This window comes from Manis pentadactyla, chromosome 9 (assembly GCF_030020395.1).
Source record: "Manis pentadactyla isolate mManPen7 chromosome 9, mManPen7.hap1, whole genome shotgun sequence".
In the NCBI taxonomy this organism is placed as follows: Eukaryota; Metazoa; Chordata; class Mammalia; order Pholidota; family Manidae; genus Manis; species Manis pentadactyla.
The window spans coordinates 73,189,433-73,208,883 of NC_080027.1; the positions used below are offsets into that span (position 1 = coordinate 73,189,433).

Genomic DNA, 19,451 nt, shown 5'->3' on the forward strand with positions numbered 1-19,451 from the left:
ATATAGACATGGGTGCATAAATCTTTTCAAAAGAACATTTTTGAAAGGACTAGAGATTCTTTTTTCTCCCAGTCTTCCAAAATGAAAAAATTTTTTCAATGCAAGCTGACTAAAAAATGAGTATAAAATGGAAAGTGATAGTTCCTAAGTACAGTCCCCTTATTAGAGATGAATTAGGATACCTTTGTGTATCAAAACATATATATACCTACCTAGTCTACAGTATTATTAGGATATGCCATAATTATTTGATCAATCCTCTATTTATGAATTATGTTTCTACTTAATATTAAACACAGTAACTGTAAGGAATATCTTGTACAAATATCTTTGTATACACTTATTTCCATACGATAAATTTCTAGAAGTGAAACTTTTGGATCACAAGGGATCCAAAAAATAATGTGGATCACACTTTTTTCCTTTTGCTGTGTGGCTAAGTTGTTCAGAAATGTTGATAATCTCTTCTTGACAACACTTTGTTAATGTCTTATCAGTGTTTTGTGATAAGTATGCATCTACTGTTATTGGAAGTTATTCATGGGGAGTCAAAACTTGCAATACAAGCGATTTTTAAAATGCATATATTATGATTAATTTGCATTGTAAAACTCAGTTTATTTTTAGACATTTTGTTAAATGTAGGCAATTTCTCATTATGTTATGAACATTTTAGTTTGTTGATATTTTGCATTGAGATTTCAGAGTTAGTTAATTACTAGAGATTATGCTTATTTTGATTGGCTTCTTAACTTTCAAATGGCCTTATCTAACTTTATATATAAATGCATATAGCATATGAATTGCTGATACCTTTGTGGCTTTGTTTTTGCTTTAAAAAAGCTAGCTATTTTGAAATGTAATTTTCAAAATTTATATGAAGAACTAATTTGTCAGGCTTTTCAATCTTACAGAGATTTTGATGGGTTAAAGGTTAAGTTATATTAAGTCTCCACTATGAAAACATATATAAGTATTTATGCTGTAATTGCATAAAAATCTTTTTCTTATAGGTATGCATTCCTCAGCATCAGCTGAGCTGTTTGTTACTGGACATTTGCCAACTACTGGAACACTTCCACCCTCTGCCCTCTCTGCTTATCAACATCCCACCACCTTCAGCAATAGGAACTTTGCTACCACCTCACCTTTGGTGCTTCAGGATTCAACTTTTAACACTACGTCAAATGGAATTTTAAATCCTCATGACCCTTTGCTACAAATCAAGACTTCCCAGGGAACTGTTCCAACTGCTTTGGCATTTGAGCGTCTGGGAAGTTCAGCATTAAATAACAGCATACCACCTCAGTCTTCAACATACCGCTCTGCTCAAGAATCTGCACCCCATCTTTTACAACCTCAATTTAGTTTGTTGCCTTCAGCACTTGGGGGAGCCCAGCAAACTCCTCAAGCCTACAGTTCAACTCTCTTTACTAGTTCTACTGCTTCCATTGAAAGAGCTCTTCTTCGAGAATGTAGTGTTATTAAACACCATCAGCGGCCTTCAGGTACCCAGCCTATTCAAGCTCAACTGACTGGTTCACAGCATTCCTTACATAGTTATCTATCAAGTGCAAGTGTAGTTAATTTTCAGGAAACAAGCAGGCAGTCATCTTTATCCTGTAGCCCAGTTGGAGATTCTACTCAGGTGAGCAATGGAGGGTTGCAACAGAAGACCTCTCAGGTCTCAGTGGAACTTGCTCAGTCTTATTCATCTGCAATTCCATCATCAGGGTATCCTCCTTCTACTACAAAAGTAAAAAGTTGTTCCACAAAACAACCACTAACATCAGCTAAGACCCCCAAACCTCAAAGTATAATTCCTCCTGTGCAAACACTAAGCTATTCCAAACCTTTACATAACCAGAGTTCTGTAATATCGGGCCAAGCACAAATTTATTCTACAGCACAGCTACCAAGCCTTTTATCAGTTAGCCAGTCCCAGAATTATGGTTTAGTACAGCCACATAATGTGCCATCTATTGTACATTCACAGGTTTATAGATCAAGCAAAGTTGAGAAGTTGCCATCCTTACATAAACCTTTGACTTTCTCTGGGTCATCTGAGACTATAACTTCTGAGAGTCAGACACTTACTTATTCTTCTAATCAGCAAGAGTTATTATCTTCAGTTACAAGTGACAATTACCCTGCTCAAACAAGAGATCTCGCTTCAGCTAGCCAGTCTCAAAGTTACTCATCTGGTCACTCTCAGGGTTTATCACCTGTTAGCCAGACACAGGTTAGTTACTCATCTCAATCACAAATTTTGTCAGTTGTTAGTCCTTCAGAAAGCTATGCTTCAGGGCAGCCCCTAACATTGACAGCCCCTTCTCTTTCTTATTCTTCTGCCTCGCGGGCTCAGAATTTGCCAGAGTCTAGCCCAACCCAGAATTACATTTCTATGCATTCTTCCCAAAATGTTCAGACTCAAGGATCATCGTCTCCCCAGTCCCAAAAGTTTTTGCCTGCTGTCCAATCATCATCTTTTGCATCCTCTCCTCATTGTCAGACATTACAGAATAACATACCTTCCCCTGATCCAAAGTCTTACGCTGAAAGAAAACTTGACTCAAATGTGTATACATCTTCCAAGGAAGAAGATGATTTTCCAATGCAAGAGTTACAGGTATTACAGCCACAAGTATCTCTTGAATCATCAACCCAAAGGCTGTCTGATGGGGAAATTAATGTTCAAGAATCTACATATAAGGTATCAAAGGCAGATGACAGATATTCTCAGAGTATAATCAGAAGTAATTCCCATCTTGAAGATCAAGTTGTTGGGATTGCTCTACAAGGATCAAAAAAAGAAGAAAGCTTGGTTGGTTCAGTGACACAAATTAACCAACAAATTGGCCAAGTCAATAATGTGGCAACCCTTGATACTAAGAAGGCAACTAATTTAATACAAACTCCACAAATAAGGCTGAATACTAAAGATCTAGACCAGCAGCATTCCCTTATACATAAGATACCTGAGGCCAAGATCCAGGAGCAACATGATCAAATAATTAACGCTTCATCACAGATTCAAATTCCAAGTCAAGCTTTAGGGCATGACCATCAGGCATCTCTTCCTAATACACAGGTCCTTTTAGATTCTGCTTGTGATTTACAAATTCTTCAGCAGTCAATACTACAGGCAGGTTTAGGACAAGTAAAGGCACCTTTACAAGTGCAGCGTGTCCAGAGTCCTCAACAAATAGTACATCCTTTCCTTCAAATGGATGGCCAAATTATTCAGAGCAATGGTAACCATCCTCAGCAGCTCCATCCTCAGAATGCTGAAATTATGAAAATGGACCTCTCTGAGTCTTCAAAATCATTACAGCATCTAACAACAAAAGGCCATTTTAGTGAAACAAATCAACATGATTCAAAGAATCATTTTGTCTCTCTTGGATCAATATGTTTCCCAGAGGCAATGCTTCTCAGTGATGAAAGAAATATTCTGTCAAATGTAGATGATATCTTAGCAGCTACAGCAGCAGCTTGTGGGGTTACACCTTCTGATTTTTCCAAGTCAACTTCAAATGAAACCATTCCAGCTGTTGAAGATGGTGATTCTAAGTCTCATTTTCAGCAGACATTAGATGTCAGGCATGTGACTTCAGATTTTAACTCCATAACAGCTACAGTAGGAAAATCACAGAATCTAAGTGACATTTCCTTAAATGGAAACCGTATTACCATGAACCTTTCACCAGTACCGACCCTTCAGTCAAAAATGACTCTTGATCAACAGCATATTGAAACTTTGGGTCAAAATAAAGCATCTAAAGTAACTTCACCAAATGTCGGACCAAGTCATGAAGTCCAGGAGCAAAGTTCTGGCCCATTCAAGAAGCAGTCTGCTACCAATCATGAATCTGAAGAAGACGGCGAAGTTCCTGTTGATAGTACATTAAGTAATAACAGAAACCAAGAGTTTGTTTCTAGCAGTAGGAGTGTAAGTGGAGAGAGTGCTGCATCGGAGAGTGAGCTCACCTTCGGGGTTGATGATAGTGGTATGTGTGTGAACCCGAGTACGAGCGCACTTGCACTGTTGGTCATGGCCCAGCCTGGGGAGGCAGTCAATGTCAAGGTTGAAGAAGAAAACCAAGATTTCATGCATTGTAACCTCCAGAAGAAAAAAACTGGGAAAGGGCACACTAAAGAGGAAGACAACAGTAATCAAAAACAGCTAAAAAGACCTGCCCAAGGCAAACGCCAGAATCCAAAGGGAGCAGATACAAATTTACCATACACTCCTCCTTCCTCAGAGAGCTGCCATGATGTCTATCAGCATCAAGAAAAAATGAGACAGAAGATCAAAGAAGTAGAGGAAAAACAGCCGGAAGTGAAAACAGGATTTATTGCCTCTTTCTTAGATTTTCTGAAATCTGGGCCCAAGCAGCAGTTTTCCACTCTTGCTGTAAGAATGCCTAATAGGACTAGACGACCAGGGACCCAGGCTGTGCGTACATTTTGCCCCCCACCACTTCCAAAGGCTTTATCCACAGCACCCACACCTTTAATGTCTGAAATGGGGGGTAACAGCCCATCAGAAAAAGTTGATAATGAACTTAAAAACTTGGAACATTTATCTTCGTTTTCATCTGATGATGAAGATCCTGGAGTATGCAGTTATGATATTTATAAAAGTACCTCTACTACCTTAGCTACTTTGGATGCTACTTCTGATAAAAAGAAGAAAACAGGTAAAATTTTTAAATTTAGATTCAAAACCTATGGCTTTCCACTGTTACTTCTTTGGCTATAGATTGGGTTTTGAAGCATGTCTGCAAATTTTCAGTACAAAATGCATAAGTAGGAACCTTAGGTGCTTACTTTTTTAAATGTTTCTTGCCTATAGGAAAGTTCTGGGTCTTAGGGTGAGTAGTTCTGTTTTTCCATGGCTTTTTACCACATGAAGCATAATTTCCATAATATGCTATCCAGATTTCTCTTATCTGAAATATCTTGAGGTGGATTATGGATATGAGAAATTGTATAAGGGGCTTTGTTGTAATATAAACTAGCATCTTTTCTTGATATGCCAATTTTACCTAAAGATTAACATTTTACTCTTAACTATGGTTATGTTCTATGCAGCATGCACATTGATGTAAGTAAGGTACAATTTTAAGATTTTATGCTGGCTCCCAACTATATGTCCAAATTTTTGGGTGTATGTTTCACTTTTTACTCCATAGTTCAGGGATCATTTAAAGGAACTGTTTTAAGAATCAGTAAACAATTGAGAAATAGATATAAAAGTCACTATTTGAAGGAACATGCTAAAATATGGAAACGTATATATAGCAATAAAATAGCTACCATTTCTGTGCCAGGACCTAGTAGCAATGTTGTGAGCTGCATCTCCAAAATACAGATGATATAACAGACTAAAAGAATTGCCCAGGTTTATACAGCTAGTAAGTGACATAGCTGGAATCTGAACTCATTTTTTTCTGATTCTGGAGCCTATATTCCTGCCTTGCTCTTTTAAGTAGAGTGGTGCTTTTTGAAGAGTTAAACCTTTTTTTTGTCAGGTACTTCTTAGCTTCTCTTTGAACTTGAGAATACCCTTAACTACTAAAGGGATATGGAACAACTGGTATCCCAAATAATCTACTAGCATAAATGTATGCTAATACATTTCTAAAGAATTCTCATTTTGTTATACATGGAAATTTGCATAATGGAAGGCAAAGAGTCAAAAACATGGCTAATTCTAGTAAGATCTTATACTCTCCCCCAGTTGAGAGTGCTTTGCAATTACTGTTATACTTACTCTTAATGTTCCAAGAACAAATCTTTTGTAACCTCTGTTCAAAAACATGAATCTAAAATTAGTTTCTTCCAAACAGCTGTTTTCTCATTTTTAGTTAAAATTATCATTGTCAACCGAGTCCTTCCTCTTGGGTCTTTGAAGTTCTCTGCCTACCCTTCCCATTGCCTCATCTGCAAGAAATCATCTCTTACTTGGATTACTGCAGCAGACTTCTCATTAGAATCCTTCCCACCAATCTCTGTACAAGTCCATCCTCTATATTGTCACTAGATTTATATTTATAAAAAAGGAAAGCCAATTGTTATTTCCCTGCTTTGCAATACTTCTTGGTGCTTAGTGGGAGAAAAATAAAAAATAATAGATAAAAAATTCTCCCATATTTTACTTCGTTGATCTTCTTTCCTCTTGTCCCTCCTCTTGTTCCTTGGACCTGTGAGCCCCTTTGACAGTAGTGAGCCTTTGAACAGTTTCTTCTCTACATAGAATGCCCTTCTCTCCATTTTTTAGCCCAGCAGACAATTAGATACCTTGTGAACAGCATTTTGAAAGTCACTGTGGAGTTAAGCAGAATTCCCCACAGTTCTTAAATATCTCTGAAGAGCAAAAATTTTAAATTGTGTTGAGGTCTAATTTACCCATTTTTCCATTATGATTTGTCCTTTCTGTATCCGAAGAAATCTGTGACTAACCCATGGTCACAAAATTTTCTCCTGCTTTCTTCTAGAAGTTTAAAGTTTTGCATTTTACATTTAGGCCAGTGATCTCTTTTGATTTTATTTTTGTGAAGGTATGGATTGAATTTTGTTTTTTCTGTACGATTAAGTCCAGCTTTTCTAGCACCATTTGTTGAAAAGGCATTCTTTTCTCCATTAACTGCCTTTCCACCTTTATTTAAAAAATTGACCATTATATGAATGTGTTCTGGATTCTGAATCTATCACATTGATCTATGTGTCTTTCACCTCCACTAATATCACACTCCCTTAATTGCTGTAGCTTTAGAGTAAGTCTTGTAATAAGGTGCTAGAGTCTTGTAAATTTGTTCTTTTTAAAAGTTGTTTTGCCTATTCAGGTTCCTTTCCTTTTCCATCTACCTTTTCAAGTCAGCTGTCAGTAGCTACAAAAATGAGATCCTGGTGGGATTTTGATTTTGATCCCTTGAATCTGTACCAGTTTGAGAAAAACTGAACTGTAACAGTATATTGAGTCTTAACACTTGTTGAATACATTGAATTTTTTTAGTAGTCTTTTGTTGTTTTTGGCATATAAATATCCTGCAGATGCTTTGTTAGATTTATCCCTAAATATTTTTGGTGCCATTTACTGTAATTGATATATATATATATATATATTTTTTTTTTACTTAAAAAAATTAAAGTATCATTTATATACAATCTTATGAAGGTTTCACATGAACAACCTTATGGTTTCAATATTCACCCTTATCAAGTCTTCACCCTCCACCCCCCACTGCAGTCACTGTCTGTCAGTATAGTAAAATGCTGGAGTCATTACTTGTCTGCTCTGTGCTGTACTGCCTTACTGCCTTACCATGACCTACCTTTATTGTGATTGCTAATTATAATGCCCTTTAATCCCCTTCTCCCTCCCTCCCCACCCACCCTTCCCAACCCCTTCCCTTCAGTAACCGCTAGTCCCTTCTCACAGTTTGCAAGTCAGCTGCTTTTCTGTTCCTTCAGTTTTGCTTTGTTATACTCCACAAATGAGTGAAATCATTTGGTACTTGCCTTTTTCCTCCTGGCTTATTTCACTTAGCATAATACGCTCTAGCTCCACCCATGTTATTGCAAGTGGTAGGGTTTATTTTCTTTTTCTGTCTGGATAATATTCCATTGTGTATATGTAACATATCTTCTTTATCCATTCATCTATTGATAACCACTTAAGTTGCTTTGATATCTTGGCTACTGTAAATAGTGCTGTGATTAACATAGGGGTACATATTTCTTTTTGAATCTGGGTTCTTATTTTCTTTGGGTAAATTCCTATGAGTGGAATTACTGGGTCAAATGATACTTCTTTTTTAGTTATTTGAAGAACCTCCATATTTCTTTCCACAATGGTTGAACTAATTTACATTCCCACCAACAGTGTAGGAGGGTTACCCTTTCTTCGCTTCTTCACCAGCATTTTGTTCCTTGTCTTTAAGATCTTGGCCACCCTAACTGGTATGAGGTGATATTTCATTGTGGTTTTAATTTGCATTTCCCTGATGATTAGCCATGTGGCGTATCTTTTCATGTGCCTGTTGGCCATCTGAATTTCTTCTTTGGAGAAGTGTCTGCTCAGATCCTCTGCTCATTTTTTAATAGGGTTATTTGTTTTTTGGATGTTGAGTGAAAGTTCTTTATATATTTTGGATGTTTACCCCTTATCGGATAAGTCATTTATGAATATATTATCTCATATTGTAGGATGCCTTTTTGTTCTGCTGATGTGTCCTTTACTATACAGAAGCTTTTTAGTTTGATATAGTCCCATTAGTTCATTTCTGCTTTTGTTTTCCTCGCCCAAGGAGATGTGTTCAGGCAAAATTTGCTGATGTTCATACTCATGAGCTTTTTGCCTATGTTTCTTCTAAGAGTCTTCTAAGACTTATATTCAGGTCTTCAATCCATTTCGAGTTTACTTTTGTGTATGGAGTTAGACAATAATCCAGTTTCGTTCAGTTTTGCCAACATTTGTTGAAGAGGCTGTCTTTTCCCCATTGTATATTCATGGTTCCTTTATCGTGTATTAATTGGCCATATGTGTGGGTTTATATCTGGGTCTCTATTCTGTTCTAGTGATCTATGGGTCTGTTCTTGTGCCAGTACCAAATTGTTTTGATTACTGTGGCTTTGTAGTAGAGCTTAAAGTCAGGGAGGGTAATTCTCCCAGCTTTGTTCTTCTTTCTCAGGATTGCTTTGGCTATTGGGCTCTGTTGTGGTTCCATGTGAATTTTAGAACTATTTGTTTTAGTTCATTGAAGAATGCTGTTGGTATTTTGATAGGGATTGTATTGAATCTGTAGATTGCTTTAGGCAGGAATGCCATTTTGACAATATAAATTCTTCCTATCCACAAGCATGGGATATATTTCCATTTATTGGTATTTTCTTTAATTTCTCTCTTGAGTGTCTTGTAGTTTTCAGGATATATATATCTTTCACCTTCTTCATTAGGTGTATTCCTAGGTATTTTATTTATGATACAATTGCAAATGGAATTTTTTTTCTGATTTCTCTTTCTGCTAGTTCATCATTAGTATGTAGGAATGTAACAGATTTCTGTGTATTGATTTTGTATCTTCCAAGTTTGCTGGATACAGTTATTAGTTCTAGTAGTTTTGGAGTGAATTCTTTAGGGTTTTCTATACAATATCATGTCATCTGCAAACAGTGACAGTTTAATTTCTTCCTTACCAATCTGGATGCCTTTTATTTCTTTGGGTTGTTTGATTGCTGTGGCTAGGACCTCCAGTACTATGTTGAATAAAAGTGGTGAGAGACGGCATGCTTGTCTTGTTCCCAATCTTAGAGGAAAAGCTTTCAGCTTCTTGCTGTTCAGTATGATGTTGCGTTTGGTTTTGTCGTATATAGCCTTTTTTATGTTGAGGTACTTACCTGCTATACCCATTTTGTTGAGAGTTTTTATCATGAATGGGGGTTGAATTTTGTTGAATGTTTTTGCAGTATCTATGGAGAGGATCATGTGGTTTTTGTCCTTTTTGTTGATGTGGTGGACGATGATGATTGATTTTCGAATATTTACCATCCTTGCATCCCTGGAATAAATCCCACTTGGTCATGATGGATGATCTTTTTAATGTATTTTTAAATTTGGTTTGCTAATATTTTGTTGAGTATTTTTGCATCTGTGTTCATCAGGGATATTGGTCTGTAATTTTCTTTTTTTGTGGTGTCTTCGTCTTGTTTTAGTATTAGAGTGCTGCTGGCCTCTTAGAATGAGTTTGGAAGTATTCCCTCCTCTTCACTTTTTGGAATAGTTTTAGGAGGATGAGTATTAGCTCTTCTTTAAATGTTTGATAAAATTCAGCCGTGTAGCCACCTGGTCGAGGAGTTTTGTTCTTAGGTAGTTTTTTGATTACCAATATAAGTTTGTTGCTGGTAATTGGTCTGTTCAGATTTTCTGTTTCTTCCTTTGTCAGCCTTGGAAGGTTGTATTTTCCTAGAAAGTTGTCCATTTCTTTTAGGTTATCGAATTTGTTAGCATATTTTTCATAGTATTCTCTAATAATTCTTTGTATTTCTGTGGTGTCCATAGTGATTTTTTTCTTTTCTCATTTCTGTGTGTAGACTTTTTTTCTTGATAAGGCTAACTAGGGGGTAATCTATTTTGTTTATTTTCTCAAAGAACCAGCTCCTGGTTTCACTAATTCTATTGTTTTATTCTTCCCAGTTTTATTTCTTCTCTGATCTTTATTATGTCCCTCCTTCTACTGACTTTGGCCCTCATTTATTCTTTTTCTGGTTTTGCTAACTGTGACTTTAGACTGTTCCTTTGGGATGATTCTTCTTTCTTGAGGTAAGTCTGTATTGCTATATACTTTCCTCTTAGACCTGCCTTCACTACATCCCACAGGTTTTGGGCTGTTGAGTTGTTGTTGTCATTTGTCTCCATGTGTTACTTGATCTCTGTTTTTATTTGGTCATTGATGCATTGGTTATTTAGGAGCATGTTGTTCAGCCTCCATGTATTTGTGGGCTACTTTATTTTCATTGCAAATTTCATTTCTAGTTTCATACGTTTTTGGTCTGAGAAGCTGGCTGACACAATTTCAATATTTTAAAATTTACCAAGGCTCTTTTTGTGACCTAGTTATGTGATCTGTTCTGAAAAACGTTCTATGTACACTTGAAAAGAATGTGTGTACTGCTGCTTTTGGGTGGAGTGTTCTGCAGGTGTCTGTTAGGTCCATGTATTTTAATGTGTTGTTCAGTGCCTTTGTCTCCTTATTTTCTGTTTGGTTGGTCTGTCATTTGGTGTGATTGGTTTGTTGATGGTCCCCTAAAATGAATACATTGCATTCTATTTTCCCCTTTAATTCTGTTAGTACTTGTTTTACATATTTAAGTGCTCCTATATTGGGTGCATTTAATAATATTGGGATATTTATAATGGTTATATCCTCTTGTTGGACTGACCCCTTTATCATTGTGTAATGTCCTCTTTGTCTCTTGTTAGTTTCTTTGTTTTGAAATAAAAGTACTGCTCTTCCTGCTTTTTTTCTCCCTGTTATTTTTATGAATTATTTTTTTCCACCCTTTACTTTTAGTTTGTGTATGCCTTTGCATTTGAAGTGAGTTTCTTGTAGGCAGCATATAGATGGGTCTTGTTTTTTTGTCCATTCTGTAACTCTGTGTCTTTTGATTGGTGCATTCAGTCCATTTACATTTAGGGTGATTATTGATAGGTATGTATTTAGTGGTGTTGCAGGTTTTAGACTCGTGGTTACCAAAAGTTCAAGGGAAGCCTCCTTACTATCTAACAGTCTGTCTTAACTCACTTATTGTGTTATTTCAAACACAATTTAAAAGTTCTTTTTTTTCTCCCCTTCTACTTCCTCCTCCACTTTTATATATGAGGTGTCATATTCTGTACTCTTTGTGTATCCCTTGACTGACTTTGTGAGTAGTTGATTTAATTTTGTATTTGCTTGGTAATTAATTGAACTTTGTCCTTTACTGTGGTTTTATTTTCTCTGGTGATAGCTATTTAGCCTTAGGAGCACCTCCATCTAGAGCAGTCCCTGTAGGATGCCCTGAAGAGGTGGTTTGTGGGAGGCAAATTCCCTCAATTTTTGTTTGTCTGGGAATTGTTTAATCCCTCCTTCATATTTAAATGATATTCGTGCTGGATACAGTAGTCTTGGTTCGAGGACCTTCTGTTTCATTGCATTAAGTATATCATGCCATTCTCTTCTGGCCTGTAGGGTTTCTGTTGAGAAGTCTGATGATAGCCTGATGGGTTTTCCTTTGTAGGTGACCTTTTTTTTCTCTCTGGCTGCCTTTAATATTTTTTCCTTGTCTTTGATCTTTGCCATTTTAATTATTATGTGTCTTGGTGTTGCCCTCCTTGGATCTCTTGTCATGGGAGTTCTGTGTACCTCTGTTGTCTGAGAGGCCATTTCTTCCCCTAGTTTGGGGAAGTTTTTGGCAATTATTCCTTCAAAGACACTTTCTATCCCTTTTTCTGTCTCTTCTCCTTCTGGTATTCCGATGATGCGTATATTATTCCTTTTTGATTGGTCACTGAGCTCTCTTAAAATTCTTTCATTCCTGGAGATCCTTTTATCTCTCTCTGCATCAGCTTCTTTGCGTTCCTGTTCTCTGTTTTCTAGTCCATTAATGGTCTCTTGCATCTCGTCCATTCTGTTTTGAAGTCCTTCCAGAGCTTGTTTTATTTCTGTATTCTCCTTCCTTAGTTCTTGCATATTTCTCTGCAAGTCCATCAGCATGGTTATGACTTTTGTTTTGAATTCTTTTTCAGGAAGACTGGTTAAATCTATCTCCCCAGGTTCCTTCTCAGGGGAAGATGTAGCAGATGCCAAAGCTGTCTGGGTTAGTCTTGTCTGGATCATATTTTTTTGCCTTTTCATGTTGACAGGTGCTATTGACTGTCAGCTGGGAGGGCCAAACTTTTCACTTGCTACTGGTCTTTCTTTACTGGGACAACTGCGACCTCTAGTGGCTTGTGTTGGGTAATTGCGAGTAGGCTGGGTCTTTGTGTCTTGCCTGGCCGATATGGATGGATCTCCCTTTCTGTGGGTGGGGTTTGCCTTAGGCTGTTTCTCTGCTTTCGCAGCACCCGGAGGGGTAATGGACCGGGGGGGGGCTATTTGGCTGTTTACCTCCGTGAGGGGTCTCAGAGCTGTTGCCCAGGGGGTTAGTGCGCCCGGTTTTCCCTGTAATTTCCTGCCACTGGGCTGTGACCTATGCTGTTTCTGTCCAGCTGTTAAGTCCCTGTCACTTTAAGACTTTCAAAAAGCCTCCGCTTTTCTTTGTCACTGGGGCATCAGCTTCGGCACCCGCTCAGAGGTCTTGCTGCCCTATTTCATTAGTTACCAGCCCTCCACGCATGCTCTGTGCCTGCGCTCTGGTGCGGGTGGCTGGGGCTGGGTGTTTAGCAGTCCTGGGCTCCATCTCCCTCCCGCTCTGCCTACTCTTCTCCCGCTGGGAGCTGGGGGGAGGGGCGCTCGGGTCCCACCGGGCCAGGGCTTGTATCTTACCCCTTTCACCAGGTGCTGGGTTCTCGCTGGTATAGTTGTATTCTGTCTGTTGTCCTGTGTCTTCTGGTCTCTCTTTTAGGATTAGTTGTATTTGTTGTATTTTCAAAAATATATATGTTTTTGGGAGGAGATTCCCACTGTCCTACTCACGCCGCCATGTTGGCTCCGCCCTCCCTATAATGTCCTTCTTTATCCTTGGCAATAATCCTTATTCTTAAGGATTATTCTTCTATCCTTTTACTTATCTGTGACATCATATTTAATTTGGGTATTTTGTAGACCCAATATATTTCATTTTGTATTTTTTTTAACTCTAATCTTATCATCTCTATCTTCCAGTTGGTGTACCATTTACATTTAATGTAATTTTTGATATAGCTAGAGCTTCTGTTTTATTTTTTCTCCTATTTTGTGTCCTCTTTCCTACTTAAAAAAAATTAAACTTTATTTAGTGTTTCATTTTTTAAATTTATCTCTGTGTTTCTGGGCTGTATCTTTTTGTATTAGCAATTATAATCCACTTAGAGGTAATATTTTAATGATTTCAAATAAAATATGGAAAGCTAACAACCATACAGGTCACTTTACCCTTGTCCTTATGTTACATATATTTGTCCTGTATATTACATTACATAAATTGAAAACCCTGATGAAGTAGCAATTTTACTTTAAACAGTCATATGTATTTTAAATAGTTTAACAGAAAAATATTCTGTTACATATACCCAGATATTTTTAATTTGTGTCTTAACTTCCTTTATCTCTGATGTTATAAGTTTCCCTCTGGTATCAATTCCCTTCAGCCAAAAGTACTTCCTTTTTCAAGGTGTTTTCTTTTTCTTTTGTTTGCAGCAATATAATCATTTATCTGGGTAAGGTTTATCCTGGTGGGAGTTCACTGAGCTTCATAAATCTGTAAAATGTATGGCATTTACCAAATTTGAGATGTTTAGGGGCATTATTTTTTCTCCACCAATTTCTTTCTCTCCTTACGGAACTCCAGTGACAAATGTAAAACCTTTTGATACTGTTCCTCAGATTCTTGGGGTTCTGTTCATTTTTTAAATCTATTTTTCTCCCTCTGTTCTTCAGATTATATAATTTCAATCAGTCTATCTTCCAGTTCATTGGTTTTTCAGCTTTTTAAATTCTGCTATCCAGCCTGTCCAGTGAATTTATTTCAAATAATTTTTCAATTTAAATATTTGTATTTGGTTCTCTTTTCTAGTTTCTATTTTTCTGCTGAGAATTTGCATGTTTCTATTAATTTCAAAAGTATGTTCATCTTACCTCATGGAGCATAGTTATAATAACTGCTTTCAAGTCTTTTGTAATTCCTATATCTGAGTCATCTTGGAGTGGCATCTGTTCATTATTATTTCCCTTTGAGAATTGGTCACATTTGTCTTGTTTTTTATATATTAGTAATTTTGAATTGTATCCTAGACATTTTGAGTACTGAATTGTAAGACTCTGGGTTCTATTAAAATCCTCTGGAGAATCTTGATTTGTTTTAGCATACAGAGCAGGGGTTTTGTCTCACCATTGTGTGGTGGTTCCATAGTTCAGTTTTTGAAGCCTTGGCTGCTGCTCGCATGTGTCAGTGGCTAGTCTGAAACTTGGGTGGGTGGCAGACTTTACTGTAATTTAGGTCTCACAGCCTTTGTCATGCCTTTGGGTGTGTTCTGCATATGTTCAGCTTGGGCATGAAAGCAGGATTTTTGTGGGTTCGTACACAATTAGAGGATACCATTTTCCAGCTCTCTACTCCTTTGGAATTTCCCCACTCTACCCAGCTCCCACATTTCCCTTTCCTAGTCATTTGACTGGACTGCTGGAATTTTTCTTGGCATTTTAGCTGCTCATGTTTTAACACAAGTCTGTACAACTGGGGCTGCCCTTAGGGCAGTGCAGTGAGAGAAGAAAGGACAGGGAATACACCTATACTATTTCCCAGCATTTTTATTAGATATAATTGACATATAACATTCCCTACACTTTTCATGCCATGAAGTCCTTGTTTCTGGGTTCCCCAAAAGACAAGTGTTCTGTCAGGGTTGAAGATGTGTAGCTTACCACCAGTGCATTTGCAGCTTTGTAACTTGGGCTGTCCTCGGGGCAGGGCTGGGAGAGGGAAAGAGGAGAAAAAAGAAATGGCAGTTGGGCCCACACTCTTAACTTGCGTGGGGCTCCTTTTCCTATTCCTCTGTCCAGAAAGACAGGTTTTCTTACAGTTTTTGATGTCTATGCCCTTTATGCCTTATGTGTAGTTCTGCAGTAGGGGCCATACTCTCTGGTGATTGCCTGGTGATAAGAGAGGAAAGAAATTGAGGAACATCTCCCTATAAAGATTGCTGTTTAAGTTTGGGATTCCGTTCCCAATCTTTACTAACTTTTCAGAGTCCTCAAGTACTTGCATTTTATATTTTGTCTAGTCTTCATTTGTAATTTGTGTAAGTTTTATATCATTATAGTGGATGATAATAGGCTCTAGTTCTGTTCCTCAGATTCTTGGGATTTTTTTTCATCTTGATTGTTCTATTTCATCTTGATTGGCACCAGAAGCCTTTCATGAATTTTAAAATATTCATTGTCTTATCAATTAAAGTCATCATTTCTGATGCTCAAATTGTTCTTTTATGGCCAGTAGGAGCCCCTTAAGTGTTTTGGGATTTTGATTGTTACTCTATTGAATTCAAAAGTTAATTTTAAGGGAGAATTGTTGTCTTTACATTACTGTCTTCTCATCCACTTACCTACTTACTAGATAGTATTTTAGTATTATATCATTTTCTCCATATAGATATATTATAGTTTTATCAGTTTTTAAATATAATTTTCCCCCCACTTTTTTTTCTCTCCCCACCCCCACATTTTTTTTAACTGGCTTTTGATAATGTATGGCAGTGATTTAGTTTCATATCCATCTTGTGTTTGGCATTTTTGTTAAATTTTTATCTCAACAGTTTTTCCTGTTTCTCTTGCATTTTTAGTAGATTATTAGATCTTCTAAAAATAATGGTAGTTTTATATTTTTCTTTCTCATTTTTTTGTAACTTACTGTCTGAGCCCTCTTGTTTAGTTGTAACAATGATAGCATCCTGGTCTCTTGCTTGATATTAAGTAAAATATGTAGTGTTGAATATAAAATATATTTGTTAGTTTCTAGTATGCTATATATACTCTTTAAGAAAATTTCCTTCTGTTTTGAGGTTAAGATTTTTTAAAAATTGGTAATGTGTATTGCATTTCATCAGATTCTCTTTTGAATTTCTGATAAATTGGCTTCTTTCTTTCCACACTAGTCTTTTGATTACATCATGCTAAACCTGTTGTGAGGTTCTTAAAGAAATTTTTAAAAATTATCAATGGGTATTGAATTTTGTCTGATGTTTTTTGAGCTTCTTCTGATGAATCTGCTTTTTTCCCATGTTAATCTATTACTTTATTTTCTAATCCTGAACCTTTTCAAAAAGAATTCTACCATGAACTTTGCTTTGTCGTGGTGAATTACTTTAATCCATTGCAAGATTTAAGTTGCTAGTATTTTATTTGGAATTTTGACACCTAGATTCATAAAATGAGAGTAATGATAGTGTCTTTTGTATTAATGTTCAGTTTTATATTCAGAAATATGCTGGCCTTACAAATTGAATTGGGAAAGTTTTTGTAAAAAGTTTAACACATATAATATGGATTTAGTAGAACTTCCTAAGAATATGTTAGTTTTGTCCTAAGGTGTCTGAATCAATTTAAGAAAGGTATATTTTCTTGTAAAATCATCCCTTTTGTTTAGGTTTTTAAATTTGTTATCATAAAGTTAGGCATAATATTCCGTAATAAGTTTTTAGTCTTCTCTGTTTCTGTAGTTATGTTCTCTTTTTTGCCCTAAATGATTATTTAAAACATTTTCCTTAATCAGTCTCTGAAAGGTTTGCCTACTTAGTGGATCATGGTTCTTTTAAAAACAATCAATAATGTCCTTTTCCTGTTTTGCTCTCTTACCGGGTTGTATTCACATTTCCTTAAATTCTGCTTTTATCAGTTGTTTTCCCCTATCTTCCCTGGGTTCCATTATTCTCTCTCTGGCTTCTTGAATATATTACTCTGTTTCTGTATTTGCTTGATTTCTAATGAATGGCATTAAAATAAGTTTTCTTCTTTACATCACAGTCTGGCTCTATCCCTCTGGTTTCAATTTGCAATGATTTTACTGTCCTTTCTAAGTGGTTTGTCATTTCAGTTTTGATTTCCTTTTTAATCCTAGAGTTATTAAAAATGGTGGTGTTTTGCCTGTTTTCCAGTAGTTCTTGTTGTTGTTGTTGGTATCCCTTTGTTACTGACTTACTGCTCTATTGACTTGTGGTGAAGGGAATATGACTTACTGCCTGCATTTTGAAATTAGTGGAAATTTTGTTAGTGGCTTTGCAAATGACCAGTTTTTATAAATATCCCATGAATACTAAATACAAATAGATTTTATTTGGTAATACTGTTAAAATCCTTTATATCTTTTATTTGTTGTTTAATAAGAGTTTAATAATAAATGACATTAGGTTGTGTAAGAAAATGTATATGTATATGTTGCAGTAAATGACGGGTCTAGAATTTGTCTTAAACTTTTCCAGCAAATATAAAAGGGGTATCAGATAGATGAAAGAAGTATACCCAAATGTTCATGGCTGTTGCAGCTAGGTTATGCATAGTGTAGGGATTTGTATTCTTTGTGTATGTTTGAAATTTTTAATAAGTTTTAAAATTCTCACTTGTTTTTAGATTGCTTGATCTGTTGATTCCTGAAAAAGGTGTGTTAAAGTTTCCAACGATGTTTTATTTTATAAGTTTTTCTGATACTATTTACTTAATATGTTTTGAACCCATGTAATTGGATATCCATAAATATTTACTATAGTTAAACTACTTTTATTTTTTTTGAAAACAATATTTTTATTTTTTATTTTGTTATCATTAATATACAATTACATGAACAACATGGTTACTAGACTACCCCATTATCAAGTCTCCACCACATACCCCATTACAGTCACTGTCAGTCAGCATAGTAAGATACTATAGAATCCCTACGTGTCTTCTCTGTGTCATACTGCCTTCCCCATGTTCCCCCACCCACATTATGTGTGCTAATCCTAATGCCCCTTTTTGCCCCTTATTGGTCTCTTCCCACCCATCTGCCTCAGTCCATTTGTCAGTTCTGTGAGTCTGCTGCTGTTTTGTCGCTTCAGTTTTTTCTTTGTTCTTATACTCCACAGATGAGTGAAATTATTTGATATTTGTCTTTCTCCAACTGGCTTATTTCACTGAGCATAATACCCTCTAGCTCCATCCATTTTGTTGCAAATGGTAGGATTTGTTTTCTTCTTATGGCTGAATAATATTCCATTGTATATATGTACCACATCTTCTTTATCCATTCATCTACTGATGGACACTTAGGTTGCTTCTATTTCTTGGCTATTGTAAATAGTGCTGCAATAAACATAGGGGGTGCATATGTGTTTTTTTTCTTGGTATCATTAATCTACAATTACATGAAGAAAATTATGTTTACTAGGCTCCCCCCTTCAGCAAGTCCCCTCCACATACCCCTTCACAGTCACTGTCCATTAGCATAGTAAGATGCTGTAAAATCACTACTTGTCTTCTCTGTGTTGTAGAGCTCGCCCTGTACCCCCCCCACATTATACATGCTAATTGTAATGCCCCCTTTCTTTTTCCCCGCCCTTATCCCTCCCTTCCCACCCATCTTCCCCAGTCCCTTTCCCTTCGGTAACTGTTAGTCCATTTGTGGGTTCTGTGATTCTGCTGCTGTTTTGTTCCTTCAGTTTTTCTTTGTTTTTATACTCCACAAATGAGTGAAATCATTTGGTACTTGTCTTTCTCCGCCTGGCTTATTTCACTGAGCATAATACCCTCTAGCTCCATCCATGTTGTTGCAGATGGTAGGATTTGTTTTCTTCTTATGGCTTAATAATATTCTATTGTGTATATGTACCACATCTTCTTTATCCATTCATCTACTGATGGACATTTAGGTTGCTTCCATTTCTTGGCTATTGTAAAAAGTGCTGCGATAAACATAGGGGTGCATCTATCTTTTTCAAACTGGGCTACTGCATTCTTAGGATAAATTCCTTGAGGGGGAATTCCTGGGTCAAATGGTATTTCGATTTCGAGCATTCTGAGGAACCTCCATACTGCTTTCCACAATGGTTGAACTAATTTACATTCCCACCAGCAGTGTAGGAGGCTTCCCCTTTCTCCACAACCTCACCAACATTTGTTGTTGTTTGTATTTTGGATGGTAGCCATCCTTACTGGTGTGAGGTGATATCTCATTGTGGTTTTAATTTGCATTTCTCTGATGACAAGCAACGTGGAGCATCTTTTCATGAGTCTGTT

General features: G+C 36.6%; 1 protein-coding gene across 6 annotated transcripts in view; it reads left to right on the top strand.

Annotated features, from left to right (window-relative positions):
* The window catches only part of QSER1 (glutamine and serine rich 1), an 83,643-nt gene that overhangs the window by 18,686 nt on the left and 45,506 nt on the right, over positions 1 to 19,451 (top strand). For all 6 annotated transcript variants that reach the window (XM_036891678.2, XM_036891679.2, XM_057507535.1 and 3 more), the window contains one exon: positions 1,014 to 4,703. In XM_036891678.2, coding sequence (XP_036747573.2) covers positions 1,014 to 4,703 — 3,690 coding nt within the window. The remainder of the gene's footprint in view (positions 1 to 1,013; positions 4,704 to 19,451) is intronic.